Here is a 20,540-nt window from a genome sequence, read left to right as displayed (position 1 = left end):
CCGCTTCTCATGGTAATGGAGATTGCTGAAATATGAGTGTGGGAAGTCAATGACAATGGTAAACTATAACCCTGACGCTTTTAGCAATGGAAAGATAGAAAATGGAATGTAATAAGAAGAAACAGCAGCGTGAAACAATAAGAGTTTTAAAAGACTGCAGATGTATGAAGGACTGACTGCATATGTAGGCTATGAAAATGAAGAGAATATGGTCCTCTAGGATCTGCTTAAATAAAGAGGGCACTGATAGAGGAAGAATGATGAGTGAAGGATTCACATCAACTAAAACTCAAGAAGAGTAGGGTCTATATAGCAAAACCTGGAAAACATTTTATGGTGTAAATTGCCTCACTGAACATCTGTCTGTGCTCTCCCTAGTCCCAGGCACATCTGCCTGGCTCCCATTCACTCACTTGTACAGAAAAGGCTCCCACTCCTTTTCATTTCTTCTACTCACCACCCATGGCCTATTTTCTTGTCCTAACTTGAAGATTTCATGCAGTTTGGTGATGTGAGAGCCTGTATATAGGAAAATCACAAAAGGCTTGAATTCAAGCACCATCTCCAAACTCAGACTGACCTTGGGCCTTTAAGGAAGTTACCATATAAAGAGGAACAAAGTAAATAACCTTTTGCCTTAAAGGTTGAGCATATACAATCATGTCACAGAGGGCTTGAGAATATCTGAAGCCTACATCTCAAAGCTGAAATCATTATGCCATGTAAAGATTCTAAATATATCAGAGATGTCACTTTACTTTCAAAAGTTGGATTATACGGAGAAGTTAGCCATACCTCATGTGGCTATGTTGCTCTAGTTCTCCAGCATCATATACCTATACAACTTCCTCTAAACATATTTTAATTGTGGCTGAGCCTCCTGGTTGAACTGAACAATCACATCTCTGGATATTTACCTCATCAATGTCTCCCAAGGAACAGAGAAGAGAAAAACGTCTGGGGATAAGTTTGTGGACGTAACCCAAAATAGGCACCCCCATAATAAAATACACCCTGTTTAAAAAGCCATACTGATTCAGTATTCTATTCCAGAACAAAATGTTTGGAATCTTAAGTGTAAGTTATTTATTAAATATAAGTTATTTATTATATCAACAGGGAGCTTTTTCTCCTTAAAATTGAATCTACGGGAAGACATATCCTATTATCTCAGTTTGAAGAGGAAATGAGGCTGAGAGGATTCAGATTCCTCTACTATCTCAGCCACCCAGGCAGTGGCCCACAATCACGTGATGACACACATACTTTCATACACACACAATCTTGCCCTACCACGCGCACACACACACAATTACTCCCAACCACACAAGCCCACAATATGACCCTCCATCCTCACAAAGCCACTTATAATCTTGATCCCACCTCTCTCTCACACTCATCAATTTTACCTGCATGCAGTCTCTCTTCCATTCAGCTAACCCCTAAATGTAGTCACACACGCAATCTCATCACGGTCTCACACTCGGGCCCTCCTTCACCCACTCTCGCATACGTGACTGGGCTTGTGGATTTCTCCCCTTCAAACTCCCTAGGCTGCTTTGGTCCCAGACACTCACGTCCCGCATTCGGGTTCGCTCTTCTGGCTCCCCAACACTTTCCTCAGCAGCTTGCCTCTAGGCATCTGCGCGCTCCCAGGGCAAAGCGTAATTCTTAGCAGCCTCCTGGGCATTTAACTGCGGCCACGGCCCGCCTCAGCGCCTAGGGAACGCAGTCTATCTTGGCCGGGTCCGCTCCGCCGCCGGCAAAGTCTTGGACTACATTTCCCAGGAGGCCGTGAGGCCCAGGATGTTGCAGGGTGAGCGCCAAAACCTGAAAGAACCGCAACTTGAGGCTGGGATGTGTCAAAGAAGTTGCACCAGACAAGGTAAACAGATAAGGAAGGCTTATTATAAAGACTATCGCAATAGGGAAGAAAGATTGAACTCAGCTGGGTATGTAACAGTAGCTGGGGATTTATAGCCACTGGGCAGGGTGATGGAGTCAGTGCAGTCGATTTGACTAAAGTTTGGTCGAGGGAGTTCTTGTCAGCTGAGACTCGCGGAAGCCTCAGGTGCGCTGCGGAATCCAGGCTTCCGCGGCCAGGGGGAATCAGGATGAAGAGGAGACAGCTTTTAGCAGCCTGTCGCTTTCTGGACTACAACTCCCAGAGGCCTCTAGGCCTAGTGCTCCTTCCCGCGAGAACTAGGCCTTCTCCTGAGGAGTGGACGGGATTTTCTGAAGAGTTGGGGCAAACGGTCTCAGGGTGCTGTGCGAGGTGCTGGGCTCTATTTGTTTCAAGTAGAGTGGAGCGGTGCTGACCACACCGGAGGAGTCGTAGGTGAGATGGCCTGGAGCCCGGGGTTGGAGCCGGGAGTGTCTAGAACCTTCGGCCTCTACGGGACCCAGCTGGGAAGGGGAGATCGTGAGGAGTGTGTGTCTGATTGTGGTTGTGTCTCTGTGTCTGTGTGACCTTGTACCAAACTGTGAGGGCGGGAGACGGGCTTGATTGTGGATTTGATTGTGCAAGTGTGATGGGGGTTTAATTATGTGACCGGGTGTGGCACTGTTTGCGAGTGTGAGGTTCCTTGACCGCGGTTGTAAAACTGTGTATACACTTGGGATGTGTGTGTGTGTATTTATGATCATTTGCTGAGCCGTGGGTGTGGGATGGCTTAACTGAGATTTGTGACTGTTTCTCCTTGGTGTGTGTGTGTGTGGGGGGTGATATTGTTGGTGGTAGGGTGCGTGTGAATTTGTCATTGTGTCCCCATGATGTATGTCACTGGGAATGTGAGTACGTGGGGGTACCTATGACTGCGATTGTGACTGACTGTCCCCGGGGTGTGTATGATTGCGTGGCCGTCTGCAGCCCATTTTGTTGAGGTTTGGGGTGCCTGTGTGCCCGTGGTGTGAGTTCCTATGATTATGTATCCATATAGCACTGTAGATGTGGGGCGCCTTTGTCTGTGCCTTTGTGACTCCAGCGCTCTGTTACCAGGAGACCTCTGTGAGCTCAGGGACACATTCTGCCCAGAACTGCAGATGACCGTGCTTGTCTGTAATGCTGGTATTGAGCAGGACGCCCAAGACTTGTCTGACCTAATATCTGTAGGTGGTGGGTGGTAGGTTGACTTGGGATCCCAGAAGAGCCTGGTTTTTCCTGACTCCTTTCTCTCTCTCCAGCTCTTCTCTGCTTGCAGAGTCTTCCAGAGTGGAGTAAAAAATGGCTCTTGAACATCCACAAGGCACCTGCAAGGTAGCTTGTCGTTTCCCCTTGTTTCCTGAAATCCTCTTTTCTGTGTCAGGATATGACTTACTTTCCTTCTCTTGAAAATTCTTGCCTGTCAGGTGACCTGATCTATGGAATTTTTCCTTTGAGAAATGTGATTTGCTCCAAAACCCAACCCACACATGTGACTTTCTCTTCCTAATTTGACAAATGGTTTAATTTTTCTTTATGCTCTCTTAAAAATATATATTTCTTTTTTATTATAAAATGAAATTATCTTAAATAATTTCAAAAATGCAATTCCCAATGAAGAAAATTTAAATTCCCAGTTAAAACCAACGCTAAATTTTTGATAATTTCTTCCCAGTATGTTTTATGTACATATATAAAGTGTGATATTTAAAAATTGATTTTATTCAGCATTTACCATTTTACAGACAACATTTTCACATAAAATTATATTTAACTATTTCCCCACATAATTTAATATTGGAAACATTTTTAGAGGTGCGTATTTATTTGAATGCCTGTCTTTTTTTTTCTTTCAAATTAGATAAAGAAATGGCATTTAACACCCATTTGTGCAAATAATTATAAAGACCGATGTAAGGAATACCCAGGTCAAGAAAAAGAATACAGCCATCTCTAAAGCAGCCTCTGATGTACCCCTCCACAATCACAAACAATTATGCTCTTCTGGTGATAACCACTGTGATCATTTCTTTGTCTTTCATTAGAGCTTTGATATGAATTCCAAAACCACATAGATTTAGTTTTTGTTATCTATCTTTGTATGAATAGACATTGTTTTGTGTCTTTTTTCATGAAAAACGTTTGTGAACTTCATTCATATTTCCTATAACTACAGTTTATTTTTTCCATTGCTCTCTATATACTATCTTGTATAATAGTATCAGTTTACTACTTATCTATTCTACTTTTCATGGACATTTGACTTGCTTCTAGTTTTTGGCTGCTATAAGCAATGTGACTACAAATGTTTTGTGCACATATTTTGGTACACATGTGCTTGTATTTCTTTAATACATATACTAAAATTGTAATTAAATTGTTGAGGGATAGGGTTTGCACATCTTCAATTTTACTAGACAGTGCTGGACTGTTCTCTAAATATACTATGCAAGTTTTTTACTTGAATCAGCAGTTTAAAAAGGCTCCTTTTGTTTCACAGTCATGCCAGCTCTTGGCATTGTCACACTTTAAAATTTTTGCCAATTTTGTAGATATCTAGTATTATCACATTTAATTGATATGCCTGTATTATCAATGAAATTGAAAACTAATTCTTGCCAGCCTGGATATCCTCTTTTGTGAAATGCTTGTTCAAATATTTTGCCAATTTTTAACTGGGTTGTTTTTCTCGAACTGATTTATAGCAGTTGAATATATATATAAAATATATATACATAATATGTATCTTCTATATTTTAGTTTACTGTCAGTTGCACATGTGACAAATATTATCTTCTACTCTGACTTGGTTTTTCACTCTGGTGTCTTTGGGTGAATAGAGGTTTTGGATTTCAATGTGATGAAATCTTTTTCAATAGTTAGTGCTTGTTTAAGAAATTTTCTGCTACCTCAAGGTAATGAAGATTTTCTTGTGTTCTCTTCTAAAAGCTTCCAAGTTTTTAGCTTTAACATGTATGTTTTTACACTACCTGGAATTGATTTGTGTAGGGTAGGGATTCAATTTCATTTTATCCCCCGTGTGAGTGAGTATCCAGTTGCTCCAGTATCATTTATTGAAAAGTTCATCTTTTCTACACTGAGCTGCAGTGCCATTGTAGCCAAAAATCAAGTGACCATTATGGCTACATCTGTTTCTGGACTTTATGTTTTGTTCCATTGTTCTGTTTGTCTCCCCTTGCAGCAATACTCTGCTATCATATTCACTGTGACTTTATAATATTTGGAACAAGTCCTCTTACCTTCTTGTTCCTCAAGAATGTCTTGGCTGTTTGTGTTTCTTTGCATTCCATATACATTTTTGAAATAGTTTGGTTCCACTCAAACATCTTTTGGGATTTTGATCGAATTGCATTGTGTCTATAATTATGTGAGTAGAAATTTGGGGAATCTTCTAATAACATGAATCTCTCAATTGATATTACATTTTCTGCATGTTTCTCATCAAGGTCTTGATTATCTCCTGTAAATAGTCTTTGGCAGGGACTTCCCTGGCGGTCCAGTGGTTAAGACTCCGAGCTCCCGATGCAGGGGACACAGGTTCGATCCCTGGTCAGGGAAGTAAGATCCCACATACCGCAAGGCGCTGCCAGAAAAAAAAAATAGTCCTTGGCAAATAGGAATAATTTAATCCATCGTATATAGTATTTCCCTTCTGCGTTGACTGCCAGGAATTTGAGCTCTTCAGAAATGATCAGTTGTAGTAATAATCTTAGCCTGGGTTTTTGACATTGAATACCTATGATGTATGACCTTTGTGTATGATTTAAAATTTTTAATTTATTCTTAGCCTCCTCAAATACATTTTTGGAAGTGGGGGATATAAAAATGAGATATAGACTTAGATACAGATGTAGATATTTATTGTCTAATATTTTTATTTTAATAACATTCTTGTCTAATCAAGTCAGTTTTGTATGGTACCTTTTGCTGTCCTCCCTATATTATATTTCTTTTTTAACTAGTCTTTCCACTTCTCTTCCCCAGCCCCCTCAACCCCCTCCCCCACACTATCCTCCATCAGGCAGTTTCTGCCTCTGCCTCTTTGCCATCTATTCTCACTAACACTTTAGTTTAAATATTGGCTCCCTCAGAAAAAAAGGAAACAAATCATCCCTCGGGTTATTTTACCTACACTACTAGTCTCTGTAACATTGTATAAAAATTAGGGATTCTAGTATCAAATGTGACATCTGATCTCAGCTACACCACCTACGAGCTGTTTAACCTGTAAACAAGAGGTTCTCATTCTCAATGTTGTTGAGAATGAAATAAGATATGTAGAACACTTGGTACACATCAGAAATTCAATAAATGTTAGCTCCCCTCTCCTTTATTTCCCATTCTTGGGACCTCTAAATCAATTATGGTATAAAGTGGTTGCCTAAAAGTCTTTTGGTGGGTCCCAAAGTCTTTTGGTGCGTCCCAAAAGATCTTTTTTTTTTAATTCCTGAGGTATAATTGACATATAACATTATATTTGTTTCAGGTGTACAATGTAATGATTCAGTATTTGTACATACAGTTGACCCTTAGTGTGGAGGTTAGGAGCGCTGACTTTGCACAATCAAAAATCTTCATATCACTTATAGTCGGTCCTCCACATCCATAGTTCCTTTGTATCTGCATTCTCGGATTTAACCAACCACAGATCCTGTAGTACTATAGTATTTACTACTGAAATAAATCTGCTTATAAGTAAAACTACTCAGTTCAAACCTATGTTGTTCAAGGGTCAACTGTATTGCAAAATGATCACCACAGTAAGTCTAGTTAACATCCATCACCATACATAGTTACAATTTTTTTCTTATGAATTTTAAGATTTACTCTCTTAGCAACTTTCAAATGCAATACAGTATTATTAACTCTACACTATGCTGTACATTATATCCCCAAGCTTTATTTATTTTATAACTGGAAGTTTGTACCTTTTGACCCCCTTTACCCATTTCACCCAACCCCACCCCCTCACCCCCTGTCTCTGGCAACCAACAATCTGTTCTCTGTGTCTGTGAGTTTGTTTTTTGTTTGCTTATTTGTTTAAATTCCACATATAAGTGAGATCATAGGGTATTTTTCTTTCTCTGTCTTACTTCACTTAGCATAATACCCTCATGGTCTATCCACACAGTTGCAAATGGCAAGATTTCATTATTTTTCATGGCTGACTAGTATTCCATTGTGCATTGCCTACCTGTTGTTGTATTTGAATAGTTTGTATTATGTATTTGAATTTTTAAATTTTATGTCTCTGTGCTTGTACCTGTGCCATGTTTAGATCATTTAGATCATTTCTTTTTTAAAATCTTTGAATACTTGGTCAAATATGTCACTTTTCTGAAGATAGCTGTATTCTCTCTTTCATTACAAAAAAAATATTTATTACAACAAATTTGTAAAACACAGAGAAGCACAAATAAGTAACAAAAGTTATCTGTAATCCTGTCAGTTAAAGACAGCTGCTGTCGGGCTTCCCTGGTGGCGCAGTGGTTGAGAGTCCGCCTGCCGATGCAGGGGACGCGGGTTTGTGCCCCGGTCCGGGAAGATCCCACATGCCACGGAGCGGCTGGGCCTGTGAGCCATGGCCGCTGAGCCTGCGCGTCCGGAGCCTGCGCTCCGCGGCGGGAGAGGCCCGCGCACCACAAAAAAAAAGACAACTGCTGTCAATACTGAGAATTTGTTTCTAAATATGATCATACTGTGGCTACTGACCTGTAACCCGCCTTTATCATGCCAAAATATCAATACATTGTGAACAACTGTCCATGTCTTTACACATTTATCTTTACCATGAGTTGTAATGGCCTTATCATGTTACCATTTTACCAAGCCCCCTTTTTTGAACATGGTTTGCTTACAAATTATTGCCATTATAAACAATGAGCATCTCCTTAGGCCAAATGCTAGTGCTTTCCTTTTTAAATTTTATTTTATTTTATTTTATTATTATTATTATTTTTTGCAGTACGTGGGCCTCTCACTGCCGTGGCCTCTCCTGTTGCGGAGCACAGGCTCCGGACGCGCAGGCTCAGCGGCCATGGCTCACGGGCCCAGCCGCTCCGCAGCATGTGGGATCCTCCCGGACCGGGGCACGAACCCGTGTCCCCTGCATCGGCAGGCGGACTCTCAACCACTGCGCCACCAGGGAAGCCCCTAAATTTTATTTTTAGTTAAATTATATTTAGTTAATAATTATAATTTTGTTATAAAAATAATTTGTATGTTATGAAGGGGTTCAGGTCTGATGTAACTACAATCTCCAATCCAAGGTATCTACCCAAAGTACCCAAAGGTAGCCACTGTTATCAGTTAATTATTTATCCTTTTTAAATATCCTTTTACGTGCATACACATGTAAATGTGTATGTGGTACTGTTTTGTCACTTAAAAATATTTCTATATAAAAAGGATTATAATTGTATCCTGCAAAATGTGGAAAGTAACTGAATTATAGAGTGGGTCCAAGGATTGAGTTGGTTCACATAAAACACTTAAAAGAGGACCTGCCCATTTACTTAGTGTCAGTTAGTAGTCACTCTGTAGTTATTGTTACTGTTTTTGCTTTTTATTCTGTGTGGAGAATTGTTCACTTAAGTATAGAGCTCATTTTAATTGCTTCATGTAAGGCCATATTTTATAATATGAAATCATGGAGATAATAGAGTATACATATTCTAAACTTCAGTAAACACTTCCAGTACACCCAGCTCTCTCTGCTAGAACCTGTGTTTCCACTGCCATTAGGTTACTTTTGGCTGCATAAGGCAGAAAAACACAACTGGAACAAATAGAACAGAGTTAATTATCTCATTTAATTTAAGCTGGTTATTCTTAACCTTGGTTACTGATGTCTGGGTCCCACTCCCAGCGATTCTGATTTAATTGGTCTGGGATACAACCCGGACATCATCATGTTTAAAAGATCACCAGGTAATTCTAGTGTGCTGCCACATTTGAGAATTAATGACTTAAAGTCATACAAGATGACAAGAAAAACATTAAGAGTTAATTGGTCTGGAGTGGGATTCAAGCTTTAGAATTTTTTAAAAAGCTACCCAATTGATTCTGATAGCAATCAATTCAGAACCACTGGCCTAGGCAAATCATGGTTCATTTTCTGGAGCTGATGAAAAAAAACTATGGAAAAAAATTCTTGTAGCAAGGAAGTAGGGGAGGGATGATTTTGAGGGGGGCAGTCAGTAGTATCTGTCATACCTGTGCCCTTACCAGCAATTAACAATAGGAAAATATCACCGTTTGGTCATTTTAGTGGTGTTTTGGGATAAAACCTAAAGGCGATGGTATACATACATGTTTAATCAGCAGTCTTCATTTTTTTTCAAAAGCAAAGTTTGACTTTTGTGAATCTTACATATTTTAAATCTTCATTAATTTTTTTCTGCTTTTTTTGAGATTCTTTTGTTGCAGTATTGAATTCAAATCAGTTTTATTTTTTAAAAGGAGTTTAATGTTATTAAATTTTCTTTTGGGGGGGGGTAATTTTCTTACCTGTGTCCAGGTGTTTTTTACATGTATTGTATAATAGAATAGTACCAAGTATTCTTGGGTACTCTTTGCTCAGATTCACCAATTGTTTACATTTTGCTCCATTTGTATTATCATTCCTGTGTGCACTTGCAATTGTTCTGCATCTCTATATATGCATGTGAGGACACACACATACACAATACACACATTTTATCTGAACCATTTAAGAATAAGTTGCAGACATTTGCGTCTTTACCCTTAAACACTTCAGTGTGTTATTTCCTAAGAGCAAGAGTATTCTCTTACATAACCACAGTACAGTCACTAAAATAAGAAATTTAAACAACAGTGCAATACTGTTATGTAACAGTCCATATACAAAAGTTTTTGCTAGTCTCAATAATATTCTTTGTAGCAATTCATCCTACTTACATCACACCCTCTCTCCCTGACTTGCTATCCAGGATACAGTCTAGGATCACACATTGAATTTAGTTATCATGTCTCTTTTTAGTCTTCTTTTTTTTTAAGATTTAACTTTATTTATTTTTGGTTACCTTGGGTCTTCGTTGCTGCAGGCTCAGTAGTTGTGGCGCGTGTGCTTAATTGCACCGCAGCATATGGGATCTTCCCGGACCAGGGCTCGAACCCGTGTCCCGTGCATTGACAGGTGGATTCTTAACCACTGCACCACCAGGGAAGCCCCTTGGATTCTTTTTTTTTTTTTTTTTTTTGCGGTACGCGGGCCTGTCACTGCTGTGGCCTCTCCCGCCACGGAGCACAGGCCCTGGACGCGCAGGCTCAGTGGCCATGGCTCACGGGCCCAGCCGCTCCACAGCACGTGGGATCCCCTGGAGCAGGGCACGAACCCGTGTCCCCTGCATCGACAGGCAGACTCTCAACCACTGCACCACCAGGGAAGCCCTGGATTCATTTTTTAATCTGCTCCTTCATTGTGGTTATGTTATTCATTTCAAATACTTTTAGGTTCATTTATTCCCTTTGTATTGTTTGATTTTTTAATTAATATTAATCCATTCTTGTTTATTTGATTGTATGAACATGGTTCCAAACATTAAAACTATACAAAAAGATACAGTTAGAGTAGTGTCACTGTGCTCCCATAACCTTCGTTTTAGTGAATATTGTGCACTGAATTGTGTCCCCCCACCAAATTCATATGTTGAAGCTCTAAACCCCCAGTACTTTACAATGTGCCTAAATTTGGAGACAGGGTTTTAAAAGAGATGATTAAAACGAGGCTGTTAGGGTGGATCCTAAACCAATCTGACTGGTATCCTTATATGAGAGGAAATTTAGACACACAAAGAGACACCAGGGATGCCACACAGAGGAAAGACCATGTGAGAACACAGTGAGAAAGTAACCATCTGCAAGCCAAGGAGAGAGGCCTCAAAAGAAACCAAACCTGCTGACACCTTGATCTTGGACTTCTAATCTCCAGAACTGTGAGCAAATAAGTTTCTGTTGTTTATATCACCCAGTCTGTGGTATTTTGGTTTGGCAGCCCTTGCAAACTAATAGTAAGTTATTTCCTCCTGGCTCATAGTATCTACTTGTTCCTCTGGAACATGATGAGGTTGGACCCTTGTTACAGGTCTAGTGGCAACAGAATGGTTCTGGTGGGTCATGAGGAGAATTAGCATGCCTTTTCAGGTACTGCTCCAGGTGATGTTATTATAGGGTTTTCAGTCAGAGGAAAGCTAGTCTCCCAGACACTGGATTGCAAGCTTCTTCCACTGGTAAGAGAGGCCCAAAGCAAGTTGGAGGTTCAAGATTGTCAGTTTCATCTGGGTCCCAACCAGATGTCCCAGTTCCATATTTAAGTATCTCATTCTTTCCCAATCAAGTCTCTACCTTTCACATGGAAATCATGGCAAGACTATGAATTCCTATTTATTTCCTTCCTGTTTCTTGGTTTACTCCAAGAAAACTCCAGATATCAAAATGGGTTTTCGACGTAGATAGCATGTAAGAAGAGATAAATGTGTTAAATTTGTTGTGAGTTCTAGCATATCTGAAAGGGCTGTTTCAACCAGTGCACTGGTTCTTTGGCAGGGCATGGGATTCTAATTATTATTTTCTCTCAGAAATTTGAACTTAGGACTTCTGGCTTAGAATATTTTTGGGAACTCCAAAGCTATTTTCTTTCCTGGGCTTTTATTTATGCGCTGTGTTTTTACCGTTTGGATTCTTTTAGGGTATTTTCTTTGTTCCTACTGTCCTGGAACCTAATGAAATTATATCTTAGTGTGAATAATTTTTATTCTTTATACTAGGTATCAAGCGAGCCCATTTAATGTGGAGATTTGTGTCCTTCAGTTCTGGAAAATCTTCTTAAATGCTACTTTTAAAAACAATCTGGGGCCTCCCTGGTGGCGCAGTGGTTGAGAGTCCGCCTGCCGATGCAGGGGATACGGGTTCGTGCCCCGGTCTGGGAGGATCCCATATGCCGCGGAGCGGCTGGGCCCGTGAGCCATGGCCGCTGAGCCTGCGCGTCCGGAGCCTGTGCTCCGCAACGGGAGAGGCCACAACAGTGAGAGGCCCGCGTACAGCAAAAAAAAAAAAAAAGCCATCAGCTAAAATCACCAATTGTTAACATCTTAACACATTTGCTTTATTTTTCTAAATACACACACACGCGTGTGTGTGCATGCGTGTGCATTTTTTTCCCCTGAATCATTTGAAAATAAGTTGGGGACATCCTGACATTTTACCCTTAATACTTTTAGTGTGCATCTCCTAAGTATAAGGACATTTTCCAAACAATAACAATGACATATCAAATCTATGAAAATTAATATAAACTCACTAGTACCACCTCAAACATTTTATGTTCAAATCTCTCCAGTGGTTCCCCCAAATGTCTTTTTTTAGCTGATGTTGTGTTTTTGTTTATTTACGTGGTTGTTTGTTTGCTTGATCTCAGATCCAATCAGGATTCATGTATTATTTTGGTTGTTGGGCTTCATTGTTCTCTTTTAATCTAGAACAGCCTCTCATTTTTTTTTTTTTTTTTTTTTTTTTTTTTGCCATATGCAGGCCTCTCACTGCTGTGGCCTCTCCCATTGTGGAGTGCAGGCTCAGCGGCCATGGCTCACGGGCCCAGCCACTCCGCGGCATGTGGGATCCTCCCAGACCGGGGCACGAACCCGTGTCCCCTGCATCGGCAGGCGGACTCTCAACCACTGTGCCACCAGGGAAGCCCTCTCATTTTTGTTTGTTTTATATGACACTGAATTCAAGACAGTTGCCTTATAGAATGTCTCACAACCTCCATTTGTCTGATGGTTTTCTTATGGAAATAGGAGGCTTAGATTCAGCTTACCTATTTTGACAAAGGTGGTAAGGTGTATTCTATTGCATTACATCAGAAGGCAGAGTGTCAGGTTGTTCCACTGTTGATGATACCAAGTTTCATCATTTAAGGTTAAAGGTACTGAGTACCAAACCTTTCCAGTATAAAGGTACATGTTTCCCTTTTTAATTAGTAAATCATATGTGGATTGATGCTAAGAGACTAAGTGAATATCCGTTATCTTGACCATTCACTTTCTGATTTTAGAACCCATTGAGGATTCTTGCCTGAATCAATTATTAGATTGGTGATTTCAAAATGGCAATTTTCAGATTCCTTCATTCCTTCTAACATCCTGCCTGATACTTGGCAGATGCTTAGCACAGTTTCAAGAATGGTCTCCTCCCATTAGATGTTGACCTGGCTTGCATGACCTTCCAATGTCTTTCCTATTTTCTGTTCTTTTTTTAATTGAAGTATAGATGATTTACAATATTGTGATAGTTTCAGGTGTACAGCAAAGTAATTCAGTTATATATATATATATATATATATATATATATATATATATATATATATATACACATATGTATATATTTCAGATTATTTTCCATTATAGGTTATTACAGGATATTGAATATAGTTCCCTGTGTTATACATTTCCTATTTTCTACTTTCATATTTTTGTACTTTTTAAAGAGATTTTTCACTTATCCTTTAACTCTTCTAACGATATGTTTTTATTCCCACTTTATATTTTCATTTTCTAAGTATTCTTTTTTGCCTCTTATTCCTTTTATGTTATCCTATTCTTCTATCATGTGAAATGGCTTCTCATATCCCTCTGAAGATATTAGTGGTGGCTTCTGGAATTTTGTTTTCCTATGTGGTTTCTCTTCTAAGTTCCTTTGGTGTTAGTTTAATCTCTTTTATGTTACAGGATTTCCTCAAATGATGGTATTTGTATCAGTATTATAGAGTATCAGTATTATAGAGTGGACACTGAGAAGCTGATTTAACTTATTGTATGCCAGTTAGTAGACTTTCTTAAGTATGTAATGCTCCCATTTCTTAAGCCTTTCTGGGGTTTGCAGCATAAATCATCCCCTTCTGTGTTTTCCTTACTTTTGGGTTAGGTTTCATCTTTCTTTGTTAAGTTGTTTGTCATTTCTCTTCACGCTTTCCAGCTTCAAAAGTTGTGTTGCTGCTACTTCCTCTTCAATTTTCTTTGACTTTGTGGGTTCCTTTTGTTAAAAAACCAGTTCATTCCTTTTAGTGAGATTTTTTTAAAGGACAGGAATAACCACATGTGATTCACTTTCACTGTTTGAGAGAAAGTATATCCTTTTCTAGAGAAATATTGTTTTTAGAAGTTTATTTTTAAGAATAATGAATTTTGAGACTAATTTATTATATTAGCCATTCAGTAAATGTATTTTGATCTTTTTGTGTGTGCCAGGGTTCAAGCTGACTAAAGTAACAGACATTACCCTTGCCTTCCTCAATCTTGGCTCTATGGCAGCAGACAGACATTAAGCAAACATTCAAAAAAAAAAGAAATTTGCTGGGGACTTCCTGGCGGTCCAGTGGTTAAGACTTTGCCTTCCCATGCAGGGGTTGCGGGTTTGATCCCTGGTCAGGGAGTTAAGATCCCACGTGCCTTGGGGCCAAAAAACCAAAACTAAAACAGAAGCAATATTGTAACAAATTCAATAAAGCCTTTAAAAAATATAGGAAATTTGCGGGCCTCCCTGGTGGCGCAGTGGTTGAGAGTCCGCCTGCCGATGCAGGGGATACGGGTTCGTGCCCCGGTCTGGGAGGATCCCATATGCCGCGGAGCGGCTGGGCCCGTGAGCCATGGCCGCTGGGCCTGCGCATCCGGAGCCTGTGCTCCGCAACGGGAGAGGCCACAACAGTGAGAGGCCCGCATACCGCAAAAAGAAAAAAAATATATATATATATATAGGAAATTTGCAATTGTAGGGGATAAATGTGTAATCATTCATTACCAAACACTAAACACAAAGAAAGGAAGAAAAAAAGAAAAGTAAAAAAGTGCTTTGAGAAATAATGGCGAGATGTGCAAAAATTAAGACTGAGTATTCAGAAAAGATCTTTATTAGGGTATGCCAGTTAGCAGAGATCTGAACAATGACCAGGAACTTGCAGGTGAAGAGTGGGGGCAGTGGGAAGGGAGGTATGGAAGAATTATTTCAAGCAGATTAAATTGTTGAGGAGGGGCATGTTACAGTTTAGTGCATTTGAAGAACGAAGTAAGGCCAGTGTAACTATGGCTTATTGCTGACAGGAGAGAGGTATCATCTTGAAGAGGCAGGCAGTAGGCAGGTCTCTGAGGAATTTTAAAGACCAAGCTAAGGAGTGAGGGTCTTATCCGAGGGACAGTGGGAAACCATTGAAGCATTCTGAGCAGAACAGTGCCAGACTGAATATCACTCTGGCTGTTAAGGGTGCAAAACTGGAAATGCAAGCAGCTAGATAAAATACTGCTTTCATATCCAAGTAAAAGATAATTTTGGCTAGAATTATCTACTGACAGTGGGAATGGAAAGAACAATTTCAAGACATTTTTAGGCCGAGCCTAAACAAGCTTGCTGTTTGAGTATTGTAGGAAGAGAATGGAGCTGAAATGTTTTCACCTTTTGTGGCTTGAGTTATTTACTTGTTCAGGGTCTTAATTGATGTCTCTGAATCCTCTTATTTTCCTGGTCACTTTTATGGCATATAAGTCTTCCAAAATAATAGCTACCAAACACTGTGGCATTACTTTATACAACTGTGTAAATATCAATACATTAATGTGATTTCAGAATTATTTCAATAATCATCAGAGCTGGGGTTCAGAGTACTCATCTATCTGCATCCTCCTTGTAATTTTCCAGAAGTATCACATTACCTCCTATCTTCTTGTCCCCTTTCTCTGATTTTAAAACTACATTCTCAATTACTCCGCTTTTGGCCTTTGCTAAGTCCCCTTTTTTGTTCTCCCAAGTTTAGCCTCAAGACTTCGGATTTTACCAAATGGCATAAACAAACTATATTCTAACCACAACAGAATCTTCACTCTCTATTGCTCATTCCAGACTTACTCAGTTCAATAATCTTTTTTTTTTTTTTTTTTTTTTGCGGTACGCGGGCTTCTTACTGTTGTGGCCTCTCCCGTTGCGGAGCACAGGCTCCGGATGCGCAGGCTCAGCAGCCATGGCTCACGGGCCCATCTGCTCCGCGGCATGTGGGATCTTCCCAGACTGGGGCACAAACCCATGTCCGCTGCATCGGCAGGCGGACTCTCAACCACTGCGCCACCAGGGAAGCCCCTCATTAATCTTTCATAAAGATACTACTACATCTGAAGTAACTTTCTCTTCTATCTCCATCAGATTATATGCAATTTATGACCATCTAGCCTAGATTTTTCCTTCCTGGTGTAGTTACTTAAAGCTCCAAACAACCCCAAGAAATGGGTTAAATGATAATAATACTCATTTTTAAATGTATATGACACTAGTTAACAAAATTGAGTTGGGGCCTGGACATCTTTATATTTATTGAGCTCCCCATATCTTTAGGGTATTTTTATCTAAATCACTATCTAGGAACAATTGACTTAATCTATTTTCCTAAATAACTCCTTCACCTTCTAGTGCTTCTTCTCATTCTGTTTCCTTATCTGTTTGTCAAAATGCCCAATCATATATGAGAACTGTATAAGCCACTCTATATGAAAATGAGTTTCAGTTAAGTCTTTTCCTATCTATTATAAAAGTTTCATTTCTCCCAGAACACAAAAAAAGTGAATGTTTTTATATTTTCTTTCAGACTGTGAATCAAGGTTGAGACCAAGAATTATTTCTGAAAAAGGATATTTATGGAATAGAATCATCCTGATGGGAGATAATGGAAAGACTTATAAAAAACAGCATTGAGTGTTCAAGTTTCAGAGGTGATTGGGAATGTAAAAGCCAGTTTGAGAGAAAACAGGAATCTCAGGAAGGACATTTCAGTCAAATGATATTTACTCCTGAAGACATACCCACTTTCAATATCCAGCATCAGAGAATTCATACTGATGAGAAACTCCTTGAATGTAAGGAATGTGGGAAGGATTTTAGTTTTGTATCAGTCCTTATTCGACATCAGCGAATTCATACTGGTGAGAAACCTTATGAATGTAAAGAATGTGGCAAGGCCTTTGGTAGTGGTGCAAACCTTGCTTACCATCAAAGAATTCATACTGGTGAAAAACCTTATGAATGTAATGAATGTGGGAAGGCCTTTGGTAGTGGCTCAAACCTTACTCACCATCAGCGAATTCACACTGGTGAGAAACCATATGAATGTAAGGAGTGCGGGAAAGCCTTTAGTTTTGGATCAGGCCTTATTCGACATCAGATAATTCACAGTGGTGAAAAGCCTTATGAGTGTAAGGAATGTGGGAAGTCCTTTAGTTTTGAATCAGCCCTTACTCGGCATCACAGAATTCACACAGGTGAGAAACCTTATGAATGTAAGGATTGTGGGAAAGCCTTTGGCAGTGGTTCAAACCTTACTCAGCATCGAAGAATTCATACTGGTGAGAAACCTTATGAATGTAAAGCATGTGGAATGGCCTTTAGTAGTGGTTCAGCTCTTACGCGGCATCAAAGAATTCATACTGGTGAGAAACCATATATATGTAACGAATGTGGGAAGGCTTTTAGTTTTGGATCAGCCCTTACTCGACATCAAAGAATTCACACCGGTGAGAAACCTTATGTATGTAAGGAATGTGGGAAGGCTTTCAATAGTGGCTCGGATCTCACTCAACATCAGAGAATTCACACTGGTGAGAAACCCTATGAGTGTAAGGAATGTGAGAAAGCCTTTAGAAGTGGTTCAAAACTTATTCAGCATCAAAGAATGCACACTGGTGAGAAACCCTATGAGTGTAAGGAATGTGGGAAGGCCTTTAGTAGTGGTTCAGACCTCACTCAACATCAGAGAATTCATACTGGTGAGAAACCCTATGAATGTAAGGAATGTGGGAAGGCTTTTGGTAGTGGCTCAAAACTCATTCAACACCAGCTAATTCACACAGGTGAAAAACCCTATGAATGTAAAGAATGTAGAAAGTCCTTTAGTAGTGGTTCAGCCCTTAATCGGCACCAGAGGATACACACTGGTCAGAAACCCTATGAATGTAAGGAATGTGGGAAGACTTTTGGTACTGGCTTGAGCCATACTCAACATCAGAGAATACATACTGGTGAGAAACTTTATGAATGTAAGGGCTGTGGGAAGGCTTTGGAGAGGGGTTCAGAAATTCAGCAACATAAGAAAAGTCATGCTGGTAAGAAGCTCTGTGAATGAGAAACTCTATAAATTGGAATTAGGTAGTTAAGGAACCATACAATAAGGAGAATTCATACTAGTGAGAGTCCCTACAAATGTAATTAAGGTACATATACTTACACTTTACCAGTTAGTCAGTCTGAGAAAATTCATACAGAAAATAAACACTCTGAATAAAATATTTGAATATTTTAATCTAAATTCATTCCTTCATTACTTTCAGAAAATTCATACTTGTAAATATTATAAGTTGAAAAACCTTTTTATTGTATATTGTGCTTATTTTAAGCATCGAAATTTATTTGGGGGCTAACCCTGCTACTTTCTTTTTAATGTTCTTAATTTTTTGTGAAGTATACAGAATTACTGATGCATTTTAAAATTATTTTAAATTATTGAGGGTCTAATTTACCCTTTTTCTCCCTCCCCCATTTCTCATACTAACACCATTTATTTAATAACCATATCTATTTTTATATATTTTTATTGCATGTTTGATGGTAAGTTTATTTTTATACATATAAAGATTTGATATCAGGTCAGTCTTTGTTTTTAAAATTTGCATATCTGTCTATGTATCTGTGTGTCACCCTGTTTGTGTTAAGTTACTGTTACTTTTACATATCCTTTAGTATCTTGTGGATATGTACCTTTTGGAAGGTTGTTTTATTTTCCTTTTAGAAACTTATACTATTCTTTTTGCAGAACAATTTTCCTCCATAAAAATGTAGATATGAGTAAAAAAAAATAGCTACAGTTATCTGTAATCTTACCAGTCATAGACAATCACTGTCAGATTTTTGGAGCAAATCCTGTAAGATTACATCTGGCATTGCTTTTGAGAGAAAGTGTGATTATGCTATAACCAGCCTTTAATATTCTTTGTCTGTGAATAACCAGCCTTTAATATTCTTTGTCTGTGAATATATTGTTACTATTCCATTGGCTTAAAAGTATTTACCTGTTTTTATCAAACCCCCATTTTGTCAAATAATGAAAATTTTGCCATTATAAAGAGTTACCTTGTTGGCCCCTTTTGAATGTGTCTGCTTTATTTATTTGTTGTTCATTTTAGAGATAATATGTGGCTCTCTTCTGCTTTTACTGATTTATACATTATAGGTAAAATTGTACTTCCCTTTGACTAACATCCCGACCTTAGTTACTTCCCCAACATAACCAACTTACTTATTCCTCCAGATCCTTTTGTATGCATGTATGTTGTGTTTATGGCAATGTGGGCCTAATTAGTGTACTTCAGAGGCTGGTTATGGGGATTCTACAGCTGTGCCCATCACATAATAAATACTTGGTTAGTTTAGCCATCATCATTGTTATCTCCTCAGTCTTTGTTATTTATGGAAAAACTTTTAACTGTGATCTCTACCTTACTCAACATCAAAGACATTATCATGGAAAAAAGACATCTATGTAAGTGAATATAGGAAAAGTTTGATTAACATTTATTCCTTATTGAACAAGGAATAATTCTTCTTAAAGAAAAATAAAGACTGTAAAGTGTAAGAAGGAAAAATACCTCATGAAACTTATGCTTCTAAAACTTAAAAAATGGGATAGATCCTTCATAAAAATCTGAACACTGAAGAATAACATCAGCCTCATGGTGGCATAAGATGCCCATCAATTTTGTACACACATCCCCTTTTAACAACTAAAACTTGGCATACATCCACAACTTGCCTCTGTGGGTGTTGTGGGATCCAACACTGTATACCAACGGACCTGGGAGGAGTCTCAACCACCTGTGTATCAAGTAATAGGTGGACAGTCCTTGGTATGGGCTGTTGAACCAGCAGGAGTCTGTGAACCAGCCCTAGTCCCTCTTGGCTGCAATTAAGGTAAACTTGGAGACTGCTGATTTGAGCAGACACCCACAGATGGGAGAGCCTTTTAGAAGTCCAGGTTTCCTGAGGAGAGATTCCAGCACTCGGTTGAAGCAGTAGAAAAAAAAGAAAGTTTGAATGCATTGGAAAGAGTAAGATAAACTTTGCCAGCACTCAGGGCTGCATCTGAACAGAGCAAGGGAAGCAACTGCTGGTGTCTGCCTGGGCAGCACATTGGAGACAGCTCAGACCTCTGTCTATAGCTGACACGGGCTGAGCGCCCATGCAGGCCCCCCACTCTTGCTTCAGCGCCCCCGACCTGGGGCAAGGGGCCTGGTGCTGGGAGAGGGGAAAGCACACACCTAAAGAAAACAGAGCCAGCTTGGGCCTGACCCTCAGGATTTCTGCTCTAACAACTTGGAATCAGACCCTGCCCCCAATAGGGCAGTGACAGCTACTGAGCAGAGAAGTCCCACCTCTCCTAGCTCCAGCTCTAGCCCCTCCATCTCCAGCCCCACCTCCTACCAAAGTGATAGCTGCCAGCAGACCCTGAGGAAGAATGTGATTGTGTCCACAACAAATCCAACTCTCCCACCAA

The 20,540-nt window shown here is 39.5% G+C and overlaps 2 protein-coding genes across 4 annotated transcripts in view; one reads left to right on the top strand and one right to left on the bottom strand.

Annotated features, from left to right (window-relative positions):
* The window catches only part of LOC309795046 (uncharacterized protein), a 30,982-nt gene extending 29,266 nt beyond the window's left edge, over window positions 1-1,716 (bottom strand). The window contains exon 1 of the mRNA XM_082607060.1: window positions 1,578-1,716. The gene's annotated coding sequence lies outside the window, so the exon portion shown is untranslated. The remainder of the gene's footprint in view (window positions 1-1,577) is intronic.
* Window positions 1,717-1,797: 81 nt separating this feature from the next.
* Window positions 1,798-18,540, top strand: ZNF345 (zinc finger protein 345). Of its 3 annotated transcripts, none has more exons than XM_082607067.1 (3): window positions 1,798-1,885; window positions 3,184-3,256; window positions 16,587-18,540. In XM_082607067.1, the coding sequence occupies exon 3, from the start codon at window positions 16,665-16,667 to the stop codon at window positions 18,114-18,116; it is 1,452 nt and encodes a 483-aa protein (XP_082463193.1). In that variant the 5' UTR covers window positions 1,798-1,885; window positions 3,184-3,256; window positions 16,587-16,664; the 3' UTR covers window positions 18,117-18,540. The 3 variants fall into 3 exon arrangements, with proteins under 3 accessions (XP_082463193.1, XP_082463192.1, XP_082463194.1); XM_082607066.1 differs by lacking the exon at window positions 1,798-1,885 and adding an exon at window positions 2,234-2,338; XM_082607068.1 differs by lacking the exons at window positions 1,798-1,885; window positions 3,184-3,256 and adding an exon at window positions 10,751-10,899.
* Window positions 18,541-20,540: the final 2,000 nt, after the last annotated feature.

The sequence above is a fragment of the Mesoplodon mirus genome (assembly GCF_964341445.2).
Source record: "Mesoplodon mirus genome assembly, chromosome: 19".
In the NCBI taxonomy this organism is placed as follows: domain Eukaryota; kingdom Metazoa; phylum Chordata; class Mammalia; order Artiodactyla; family Ziphiidae; genus Mesoplodon; species Mesoplodon mirus.
Note: the sequence above shows the minus strand (reverse complement) of the source record. Positions and strands in the feature narration are given on the sequence as shown.